The sequence below is a fragment of the Eutrema salsugineum genome, unplaced genomic scaffold (genome assembly GCF_000478725.1).
Source record: "Eutrema salsugineum unplaced genomic scaffold, Eutsalg1_0 scaffold_9, whole genome shotgun sequence".
NCBI classification, from domain to species: domain Eukaryota; kingdom Viridiplantae; phylum Streptophyta; class Magnoliopsida; order Brassicales; family Brassicaceae; genus Eutrema; species Eutrema salsugineum.
In genome coordinates, this window is record NW_006256342.1 from 2,282,539 (window position 1) to 2,294,617 (window position 12,079).

The 12,079-nt window shown below is 36.2% G+C and overlaps 3 protein-coding genes across 4 annotated transcripts; 1 reads left to right on the forward strand and 2 right to left on the reverse strand.

Moving 5' to 3' along the window:
- The first annotated feature begins 1,076 nt into the window (after window positions 1–1,076).
- Window positions 1,077–4,119, forward strand: LOC18008559 (BEL1-like homeodomain protein 3). Its single transcript, XM_006390244.2, has 5 exons — window positions 1,077–1,397; window positions 1,906–2,769; window positions 2,866–3,242; window positions 3,327–3,387; window positions 3,480–4,119. Exons 2-5 carry the CDS (start codon window positions 1,984–1,986, stop codon window positions 3,861–3,863), a joined length of 1,608 nt encoding a protein of 535 aa, XP_006390306.1. The 5' UTR covers window positions 1,077–1,397; window positions 1,906–1,983; the 3' UTR covers window positions 3,864–4,119.
- A 174-nt stretch (window positions 4,120–4,293) lies between these two features.
- LOC18008717 lies at window positions 4,294–7,034 on the reverse strand. 2 transcript variants are annotated; one of them, XM_006390246.2, is made up of 5 exons: window positions 6,883–7,034; window positions 5,902–6,344; window positions 5,690–5,721; window positions 4,607–5,575; window positions 4,294–4,512 (listed from the first exon to the last, which is right to left on the reverse strand). In XM_006390246.2, exons 2-5 carry the CDS (start codon window positions 6,236–6,238, stop codon window positions 4,486–4,488), a joined length of 1,365 nt encoding a protein of 454 aa, XP_006390308.1. In that variant the 5' UTR covers window positions 6,239–6,344; window positions 6,883–7,034; the 3' UTR covers window positions 4,294–4,485. The 2 variants fall into 2 exon arrangements, with proteins under 2 accessions (XP_006390308.1, XP_024011930.1); XM_024156162.1 differs by having other exon boundaries at window positions 6,819–7,034.
- Window positions 7,035–10,311: 3,277 nt separating this feature from the next.
- On the reverse strand, window positions 10,312–11,497 carry LOC18008999 (bZIP transcription factor 44). The gene has a single exon (XM_006390248.2). It carries the CDS (start codon window positions 11,052–11,054, stop codon window positions 10,506–10,508), a length of 549 nt encoding a protein of 182 aa, XP_006390310.1. The 5' UTR covers window positions 11,055–11,497; the 3' UTR covers window positions 10,312–10,505.
- Window positions 11,498–12,079: the final 582 nt, after the last annotated feature.

Consider the following 12,079-nt stretch of genomic DNA (forward strand, 5'->3'; position numbering starts at 1 on the left):
CTTAGTCAAATAATTGGATTTTTCGTTACTAGGAAGGAAATTGGGTAGTCACCAACTGGTTGTTAAGGCCCCCTAATCCCTCAATTAAGCAATTGAGCAGACACACTTCTTCCTCAAAGAACACTTCTGGCAATTCATATTGTCTAGATCTAGGGGTAGTTTTGTAGTTTATTAGCTCAATATTTTACGCATTGATATGTTGACATTTCTATTTTTTTTAAAATAAAAAAAAAATTGGAAAAATGGAATTACTCAGTTTCCTCATTTGCACGTCAGTTAATAAGAAATGTGTGCCCAATGGCCAATGTATTACGCCAAGAAAACACGTAGAGGATACATACCCCAGGAAATGTTTATTTGATTTATATTACAGTATTCATAGAGAGTTTATGATCAGTATGATAACTTAACAATTACATATTCATAATAATATACTATAGATTAATTATTTATTGAGTTATGAAGTATCACGTCACGTAACACATGTTTCATGTTCGCTTATAACCAGGGATTCACAATTATGTAAGAAATAAAAAACATATGTTGTTGGCTCACACTAACCTATGATTTTATCAGCACAACCACAACTAATTTGAGATGCTTAACTAATCAATTAAGCTTTGGTGGACAAATTTAATAGTAAAAACATTCAACGGTTGCTTGAATTTATGTCCAAGCTATTAAACTTTTAACAAACATAAAAATACAATACGAAATTCAACTCTTTTCTTCGTTTTTTTTAATAAAAGTGTTCATTTATTTTTATTCTATTTATTTGAATATAAGCACCAAGTCAAGTCAATGACAACACAGTATTCGTTCTGGTTCAATAATATTATTAGTTTGCTTATCGATTGAAATATAAATGCATATACAAAGTCGTATTTGTAAAAATATTCTCTATTATCTTATGTAATTCGAACAGAAAAATAAATAAATTTGAATATTCCGCTCACGCGTGCTATTCTCTAAATGGTTGGCACAGAAAATACCAAAACAAATTAATAATATAATGATAAATTTGATATAGAAGCTTCGGTGGAATAAAACACAATAAATAATTACTGGTAGAGATTGTCAAATTTTCTCAAAGATGATGAAACTGTTGATATTTGTTAGAGATTATTATTTTATTAATTGTAAAATCTGCGGTTTGTTGTCGAGGTTCCAATGATAAGATGGGTTGGTTCTGTTATTTGTGAGTGACAAAAAAAAGGAAGAAGGAATTTTGGTTATTATAATTGCAATTATTCATCGTCTCTTGGGATTGGGTGTCTTCTTCTCTTTTCTCTCTCTCTTTTTGTCTTCGACTATTCGAAGCTCTTCTCTTTTCTTGTGTTCCCTGATTCAGCCACATCCACAATCTCTCTTTTGTAGGGTTTTAAACTCTCTCTCAGGTTGTGATTTTACTTTATTGTATTTTAATAATCGATTGTTCTTTGTTTCTTGATCCGAAGCTATGATTGATCTGTACTGTGTTTCTTTCTCTTAAAAAAGCTTTTCCTTTTTGAAAAGAAATTATCATCTTCTCTGTGTTTATCATCCACATCGCTTATGAAAGTATGAAATCATCATCAGGAAAAAAAAAAGAAAAAAAAATAAACACTTTATAGATTGATCTTTCATGATATCATCATCCTCTGTTTTTTTTTCTTAAGTTTTAGCGTCACTGAAATGGAAGTGGAAAAGACTTTCTTCCGTGTAAAGATTAGGGTTTTAATTCTTTCCTAAATTGGGGAATTCTGGGTTTCATTTCTTTATTTTTTTCTTGAATTTTTCCATCTGTAATTGCGGCGTGAGAATACGATGTTTTAACCTCCTCTCAAGATTGTTCCTTTTTATTATCCAGAAATCGGTTTCAAACTTACACGTCTCTCTCTCTCTCTCTCTCTCTTTCTCTTACAGGAAATCTCGTTTTCAGACAAAACTTCAATCGGATGAGACTCACTGTAATAACATTTTGATTACAAAAAAAAAAAAGCCATGGCAGTTTATTACCCAACTAGTGTCGGCATGCAATCTCTGTACCAAGAATCCATCTACCTCAACGAACAACAACAACAACAACAACAACAACAAGCTTCTTCTTCCTCCGCCGCATCTTTATCCGAGATAGTCTCCGGCGGCGGCGGAGGCGGAGGCGGAAACTGTCTGGATATCCCTAACTCCGGTGGTGTACGCAACGAGATGGTTTTTATCCCACCAACAAGCGACGACGTCGTAGTCACAGGTCTCAACGGAAACGTGAACGGAAACGTAACGGTGTCAAGCAACGATCTAAGTTTTCACGGTGGAGGACTTTCCTTAAGCCTCGGTAATCAGATCCAATACCATTACCAGAATCTGTCCAACCAATTGAATTACAATAATCAGAATCCTTCTTTGTCTGATGAGAATGGGAAGACCTTGAGCCATCATCATCATCATCATCATACTCAATCTGAGCAGCAAATTCCTTTCTCTGGTTACAACAATGGAGTCGGATTCTACAACAATTACCGTTACGAGACATCAGGGTTTGTCAGTAGCGTTCTGAGATCTCGTTACCTTAAACCAACACAACAATTGCTCGATGAAGTTGTTAGTGTCAGGAAAGATTTGAAATTGGGGAGTAGTAACAAGAAGACCAAGAACGATAAAGGTCAAGACTTTACTAGTGGTTCGAGTGATAACAACACAGCAAATGAGAAATTGCAGCAAGAGTTATCTCCTTCAGAACGTCAAGAACTTCAGAGCAAGAAGAACAAGCTCTTGACAATGGTCGATGAGGTACTTCTTTAAATTAAAAAGCCACAAATTTTGAATAAGCTGTTTTCTTTTGGTTGTTGTTGATGATTTTGTATTTGAGAATTTTTTTGGCTGCAGGTAGATAAAAAGTATAACCAATATTACCATCAAATGGAAGCTTTAGCTTCGTCTTTCGAGATGGTAGCAGGTCTTGGAGCAGCTAAGCCATACACATCGGTAGCTCTGAATAGAATCTCCCGCCATTTCCGCTGCTTGAGGGATGCGATAAAAGAGCAGATTCAGGTGATCAGAGGGAAGCTTGGGGAGAGAGAGACTTCAGATGAACAAGGAGAGAGGATACCACGTCTTAGGTATTTAGATCAGAGGCTGAGACAACAGAGAGCTTTGCATCAACAGCTTGGAATGGTAAGACCAGCTTGGAGACCACAAAGAGGCTTACCTGAAAACTCTGTCTCTATACTCCGCGCTTGGCTCTTCGAGCATTTTCTTCATCCGTAAGTGTTTTGATTAATTAAAGAGACACTTTCTCTTTTGTTCCTCTTTGATTAACCAATAACCGTTTCAATCTTTTTGTGTAGATATCCTAAGGAATCAGAGAAAATCATGCTGGCGAAGCAGACAGGACTATCGAAAAACCAGGTAACAAAGAAAAGGCGAGATCTCACTTTTGGTGTTTGGTCAATCTTTGGTTTTTAATTGAATGGTTCCTATGGTTCTTGACACACTTTTAGGTTGCAAACTGGTTCATTAACGCGAGAGTTCGACTATGGAAACCGATGATAGAAGAGATGTATAAAGAAGAGTTTGGAGATTCATCAGAGTTACCCATTAACTCTAATCAAGACAACAAAATGCAGGAAACGACTCAACCCAAACACGAAGACGCTTCTTCGCAGCAACAGACTCAGGGAAACAACAACATCGCATATACATCTGATGCAGAAGAAAACCTCGTCTTTGCAGATCCGAAACCAGACCGTGCTGCTGGAGATTACGACAGTTTGATGAACTATCATGGCTTTGGTATCGATGATTACAATCGCTACATTGGCCTTGGAAACCAGCAAGATGGCAGATTCTCTAATCCCCATCAGTTACATGACTTTGTTGTCTGAAAAGTTTATCATTCTTGAAGCGCAAGAAAAACGCGCGCTTTCCGCATTTTTATAGATAGGGTATATATATACACGATATATATCTGTAATGTTTGTTGTGGCATATATGAAAGTTAGATTTTTGTGAAAAACTGTAGGTGTTAGTCTTTACATTTGTATATGAAATTGAGCCTTATGTACACTTTGGTAAGCCAATATTGTAATGTTTTGTGTATAAAACCTTCTTGGTGGATAAGCAAATACTTTCAAGTGTGAACAATTACTATTTTTTTTTTTTTTTGTTACTGTTATTATTTACAAGTGCGAATCTGGTTCTCATGTTCTTTTATACGTTTTTTCAACTGTAAACATGATCATTCTAGATCGGAGAAACGTCATGCTGTTCCATGTCTCCAACAAGCAATCGCACACTGTAAATATGGCTGGCAAATTCTCTAAAATCATAAGTTTGTTTCATCACTAAAAATTATCCCCATAGGTTACACTGAAACACACAAAATATCCAAGAAAAAAAAGGTCAAAGACACAGCTCTTAAGGCTAAAGCTGAAGCTCAATTTCTGTTTTTTTACAAAGCTTTCCTACATTAACCCACATTCCTCTGATCCAGATCGAGGGGTTTCATCAAAGCTGAGATGTCTGGTTAAGTCCCTGAAATGTGTATTATCGGTTATTATGAGACCGTTTCAAAACTCTCTTAAGCTAGTAAAACACGAATGGCATTTCACAGTGTATAGATCTTTACCTCTATGCTTGACGAAGAACGGTTATTACGATGTCTAGACCAAAACCCTTTCTTCAATGCAGAGTCTTTGGACGAGGGTTTACTCCACTTGGAGCTGATAGAAGCGAAGTGCCATTTCAAGAATGACTTAGACGAGCCTTTGTTACTAGAGCTAGGTTCCAACTTCAGAGCTTTTCCTTCTCGGCTACTCGTCTTCTGGAACATAAACTCATCGCATTCACTCTCGCCGTAACTATCCACCACACGGTTTTTACATCTTTTGTAGTGCTTTGCCTTCGCTTCTGCATCCGCTTTTAGAGCTTTTCTCGTTATTTTCGCAACCCTTTTCTCCCCAATCATGCATATGGGGCAAGCAGGATCATACTTCTCTATCTCGGTAGTCATGGTCTCTAAGCACTCTGCGTGGTAAACATGGCCACACGCAAGAACAGCAGCAATTGGGAGTTCGAAAGTGGCAATAGAAGACCTCTCGGTTAGCAACTTTGAGCACGCTCCACAAGTCTGCTGATCGACAATGGAAGGGGAGAAGGAAAATCTGCTGCTACCACCACTAAGTTTCCGTCTGCCAGAGCCTAAGTGTTCACTATCAAAAGACCATCTCTCCCTTTGAGAATACGCCACGAGCTCAGAGAAAGTGTTCAACGACCAGCCACCTTCAGAAGAAGCGTAATGGGAACCAGTGGCGAAATCATTGCTACAGGTCGAAAGCACAAAGGATGACCTTCCTTCAGAGACTGAGTAATTATTATTTGGGGATTTCAATCCTAAAATTTGACTATCGGAAACCTGCCTAAACAACTGATGCCCGGGTGAACGACGAGCCCGTCTTGATGGGGTAGATTTAGGAGGAAGCAACCGTGTGTGAGCCGATGAAAGATCACAGACAGGAGTTGCAAGAGAAGGCGTGGAGAACAAAGGCTTCGGAAGAGCTGATGGAACAATACTCGATGAGTCAACTAAATTCTTCACCTGAAACATTGAATAGCCAGAAACGGGTTAAGAGGAACACAAGAAAAAAAGGAAAAACTCGGCACTCTTAACCTCAAAATTAAGCTCAAACTAGAGAAAAGTAGATTATCTCACCTCGATGGGATCATGGCTTGCCAAGGATGAATCTGCGGCACAGAAATGAGTAACATAAGAGATAAGACAGAGCAAGCATACATAAGCAAGCTTAGATCATTACAGTAAACTACTTCTCGGTTACAAGATAGAATATGGTCACAGACATCTGATTAACGAGTAAGATCATAATCAGATTAAGCTCCCAAATAGTTGTTGTCTGAGCGAGTTACCTGAAGAAAGTGGAACCATCGAATTTGTGCTCATTTCTGGGGTCGCTGATTTCTGAGAAGCAGGAGTCCCTAAATGGCCATCAGGAGGGGTTCCTCCCTCAGACAAAGTTCCTCTTTCAGAGCCTAAAGACATCTTATCCATGCTAATCCCTCTACTCCCAACATACGGACTGTAATAAGGTGAACCTTCAATCTCATCAGCAACTCGTCTTCTGTTGTCACGTCGGAAACTCCATTGTGGCGAGCATGCTGCATTCCGATGAAGAGCTGCACCTGCAGGTCCACTACTAGGAGGAACTTTTCTGTCTTTCACAGCTACACAACAAACTGAACCCATGACACTTATCTCTTTCTTTTATATTATGATTCCAATGCTTAACACAACTTCCAAACAATTTGCACGTCCTCACGCAGTAACAGCCACTTATCTTCCTATTGTAACCCTGCTAGCAGCGACACAAGGAAAAGGATAAGACTCATTTCAACTGGTAAAAGAGTAAACTGATAGGCTCTGATTAATTAGATCGAAGATAGGGTAAGAAACCAATAAGATCTGAAACTCTTACAACCAAATATGAAAACCTCTAAAGGAGGTTAACCATTTCAAATACCAAGAAAAAGTCCATTGAACAAAGGGAAAGCACATCTCGAAAGCAAACTCAAATACCGAATAACCTAATTTGTGAATATCTTCATGTAATCAAATATCTGAAAGTATCTCACATAGTCCTGAATAACTGAGTCAAAACCCGGAAATCCAAATTCATCACAGAGAAACGATCTAACAATACAACACAGGAGAAAAGAAAAATCAGCCTAAAATTCTAAGTCAATTCGTAATCACTTCAGGAAAATCTGAAATTTTTATATCCAGCAAATGGGTAGATTCAACACCGATGGCGGAAACAAAGGCTCACCAGACCCAACGAATATTTCGACGAATCAAAACACAAATGGCGTATAAAGAAAAGGCATACGTACGAAGACAAAATCCTCCGGCGGTGGATAAACGGCGGAGACTACCGTTGATCGGCACCAACCAAAATCGATCTGAGAGAGAGAGAGAGAGGGAGAGAGAGACGATGGGAAGACAAAGCAGTTTTGGGTGCGTCTGCGTCTGCGTCTGGGGAGGAAAGAAACATCAAACACGCACGGGGAATTGTGCCACGTTCCTCACTTTTCTTTTCTTCTTTTTTTTTTTTTTTTTTAATTATGCTTTTTCTTTACTTTTGCTTTATGGTAAAGTTTTCTATTTTCCGAATCAGCAATTGAATGATACCCAAAATAAAACCATCATGTAAAGTGATTGGTATTAGAGTTTAATTTACTAAGTAACAATGCCAAATGCTGACAGTAAGGAAAAGAAAAATAACGAATTGTTAATTACCAATCTCAAAATTTTTAAATTAATAGTATAAATTTTTTTGTAATTGATTAGGAGAGACTGGTGGCTTCTGGACCACGGGGAGTGCGCTCTACGTGTTACTGTTTCTCCATTAGCCGCAAAAGCCAAAACTTTTCTGCCCCAAGAAAAATATTTAATACAACTAAATAACTATTTTTGTCAACACTTAAATAAATACTGGCTTTTGAATCCAAAATAAATAAATAAAGTTTTAATGGCCATTATTAATATTTCTAGAACTTCTTTACTCTCGCATCTCAAGTGATATATTTGTTCCACCCACTCTCATCAGTTAGACTTAAATATCATTATCAATGTATGAATGCCAAAACTTGTCAGCAACTAGGTTAGACCAATTGCACGCACCATGTTTTTATTATTGCAAACTTTTATCCACAAAACAAAAAACAAAATCATACGAATTGTTTAATTTTTTAAAGATTAGCTTAATTTCTGAAAATTACTTTTTCTTTAAACTAATATTTCTTATTTGCAAATAAATATTTTACTCTAGCAAAAAAATATAACTAAATATTTTATGTTCATTTACGGTATGAAATCTTGCCCTGCCCCCCAATATACGGGAAGTCCATCTAGTGCTGTTTTGTAACTTTTATTACAATAGATTTGATTATTAATTGTCAAAAATTAATATTTAAAGAATGGGTCTTCTAAATGACTTGTGTTACTAGAGGGCCCAAATAGAGAGGGTCCATTACAAACAAGCCTGGACCAGAGAATTCTTGACTGGTCGACAACCTTTACAAAGTAAATGGCAGCGATTATTTATCCCCACCCTGTTTTAGGCGGTTTATCTCATCTAAACTAAACTTAATATGATCTCAAAAAGGCGAAATGAAACTTTGGTTATTTCTTTAATTTCGTTAGATATTAACCCACGACTACTTTTCTTAGGTAAACAAGTCCGGTTTAATGTTTTACTTTTTTTTTTAATCGGAGTAGATCATGGACCAAATCAATCTCTATTAAACGTTTAAAAGTCATTATCTCACCATTTACGATATATTAACTATAACAATCTCTTATTGTATTTGATAATATCTCTGGAGCCAAGCTTTAGATCTATAAAGCATATCATTTCTGTATGTTTTTCGTAATATAGAAAATTTGGTCTTACAAATTCTGACCTTCGAAAGTCGAAACAATGATTTCATTTACCTATGCTCTTCACTTGAGCCGTATGCAGACTTAAAGGAAAGATTAGCTCAGTAACTTTAATTTGTTTTGTTTTCCATTGTATAATTGAGTAGACATTAACAACCTACGAACGTGTATGTCATCCAGTAGTTATTGATTTTATTTTATAATTCCAAGAGCTAGTGTTTACAGTGTCATCCAGTAGTTATTGATTTTATTTTATAATTCCAAGAGCTAGTGTTTACAGAATATAATCGTAACAAATGAATTTCACGCCAACAAAAAAATTGAAGAAGCGAATGGTGCAACTATCTAGAGAATCGTTTCTAATCAACCTTTCGTACGTGTATTATTCGATTTAAAGAAGGAATATCAAGATAATATAAATTGCGGTGGCGACAAAGAAATATACTCCAGAATAATATTTACCCTGAACTAGTATAGTATTATTCTTACGCTAAGGCAGGGACACGAACATCTACTTGCCCCCATTTTAAAATTCCTTTACACAGAGTAAATATATAATAATATATATAATTTGCAACAAGCATATAAGGACAAGATCGCTAATCAACATGATATATGGATCCATTGAACATATATGAGTTTTCAGATATTGGAAAAAAAACCTTTTTTTTGTTTCTGATTTAATCATTTCATCAGAGACCACTTTCGCCTATTTGCTTGGTAGATTTGTAAAAGTTAATGTAAAGTATTGTTTTAGTTTGGTGCCTGACGAACGTTGAGGGTGATCTCTATGTCGAATTATCTAATCAAATGTCATCATTTGTAATTGGACGCCATACGAAATTGATCCTTGCCATTATATATAGTATAAAAAGTTAGTTGAATATCTCTCTGTATGGGATATAAATTCTAAAATTTATATAAGGTATCTTCCAGGCGATGATTTTACAGAGGTTACGAAACTTTCAGTTTTTTTCTTTCTTTTAATGTTACACACGATCTTTTTTTTTTTTTTTGAGCTGAAAATGTTTTTTTTCTTAAACCAACTCATGAAGTGATTAATTTTAGTCACGAGATTGTATATAAGTTTAGGCATGGATTCTTCCGGTTATTAGAATATTTTTGTTATTGTTGCGAGGACCTCTCATTATTTTTTCAGCCGTTGAAGTTTATTCTTCACTGAACTTTTTATTTTATTTAGAACATATAATTTGAAACTTATTCAATAGTCTTAAGACAAAGAAAACTGATGCTATTAATCTACACACAATTAAAGTCTATATATTAACAAGTAATGGATCAAAGAAGTATACAGTTATTCTTATCAATAGAGAAAATAATTATCACAAAAGGGTTATGGCGCTAGCAGATGGTAACAAAAATATATGTATAGTTTGGGGGCTGTAACTTACTAACTTGTATATAAGAATGTCAATTTAAGTAGACTGACTACATATAATGCACAAGCCCACATACATTAATTGATCGGGATATGAGAATTGACATTTACAAAATATAAATAAAAACGAAATTATTGAGTAAGTGAGATCATGTGCCTCGTACGTAAGATTCTTGAAAAAGAGAAAACTCAAGTGACCCATGATAATAATTCATTTTGCTGTAAGTACTAAAAATGCATCATTATTTATCACATCTTTGACAATATAGTCTAGAGCACAATAATGATAACACTCCATTTATATATAGTATTAAAATGGACCACCATTCATAAAAACCGTCCACGAGCTTTCACATTATTTTATTTTTTCACTAATAGCCAAAGTTTCATCTTTCTAATAAGGGCAACAAATGCTCCCAAATAAGGAAAACAGAAACTCTAAGAAAAGACAAAAATAATAAAATTAACACCAACATCACCATCTTCATGATATCATCCACATTAACCCTATTTTTTAACCACGGATTAAGTCGCTAATTAATTGTTTTTATCTTACAAAGTAAAACAGAGCATCACATCATCTAAAAGATAATTACAATTTTGCACCTGATGTCATCATATTCGTCTCTCTCTCTCTCTCTCTCTCACGATGATGGCGATTGGGAAGCTGATTTATCAACAGTTGAAAACATCACCAGCAGTAGAAGCAGAAGCCATGATTGGTTGGTTATAAAACCCTAAATTGAGAGGATTCATTACTCCGTCGTAAAATCCACCTCCGCCGCCGCAATCGATTACTCCTCCTCCACCCTGACCAGTCTCCATCCCAAATCCTCCGGCGGAGGAGGAAGCCGACTCGACGAAATCGACGATCTCGTTAAGGGAACTCAGGCGGTGGTTGAGCTCGAGGAGCTGAGCTCTGAGAATGGAGTTCTCCGCCTCGATCGCGACGTAGTGCTGCGTCGTGACGGCGATTCCGGCGACGATCTGTCCGTTTTCCTTCCGTAGATGAGCGACCTGAGCCGTGAGATCGTCCATGTGCTTCTGCTTCCTCATCCTCGACCTCCTCGCAGATTCTCTGTTCGATTGCTTCCGCTTTCGCTTCCGCTCGTCGATCAGATCCCGTTGCCGGAGATCCGATTCCGAACCGGAGTTTTGTAAACCGGTCGTTGAAATCGACGAGCAATTTCCGCTCGTCGATGATCCCATTTCAGTTTTATTCATATTTTTTTAGTTTCTCGAAAAACCCAAATTCAAAAAAAAAACACACACACACAAAATACTAGTAATTCAAATGAAGACGCAGGACCCGAATTATCGATATAATATATAGTATAGTATAGATATATAGATATATAACGGCTAAAGGAGAGATGATTTATGAGAAAACATAGAACCAGTAGAGGAAGACGACTGAGAAAGATTGAACGAGATGGGTCCTGCGTCTAAGAGACGAATCTATAGTTAACCCAGATCTAAGGATTTCACTTATCACCGGAGACATGAATGTTTGAACATCAAGATCCAGATTTTCGCCACATCAATATTACAAAACACACAACAGATTTAAATTTCTCGAGAAACTTTGAGAAAGAAATAAATAAAAAAAAGGTAAAGGAGGAAGGAAGACGATGAAGAATAGAGTGACGTATTGGAGAGCGAAGGGGGAAGAGGTAAATTAAGGATTTGGGAGGGCATTTTATAGAGTGGGAGAACATAAAAAAAGGTGAATTAAATTAAATTATAAATTTTAAAAAGAGTAAGTGAATATTATGAAAAAAGGAAATTGGGAAGCTGTTGAGCGATGAAGCATGTGAAGTGGGATTTTCCGAAACAGTCAAGTTTCCAGCTGTTTTGCAATATTTGTGTGTATGAAAGTAATTGTTTATTGATTCTGTATATAACCAATAACCATTTTTAGAGGAAACAAATTATGGAAAAGGAAACTCATTTTTAAAATTTTAAAACCTTGAAGATTTATCCTCTGACTTTATTATGTTTACTTTCTAAAATTTATGTGCGTATAGTTTTTGGTCAAATAATGATAATTTTGTATTAATGCTGCTAATACCAAAGAGAATCCTAAAAATAAACTAATACTACTAATAATAATTGAAACTTTTCTTGGTTCTCGTTTGTTTTTAATACATCAGAATCACCGCCCAAAGTACCGGAATTAACCGTTCAGCAACGGACACCTGGAGTAAAAGACAAATGCTAACTGAGGGTAGAGGTGGTATTTACTTTCG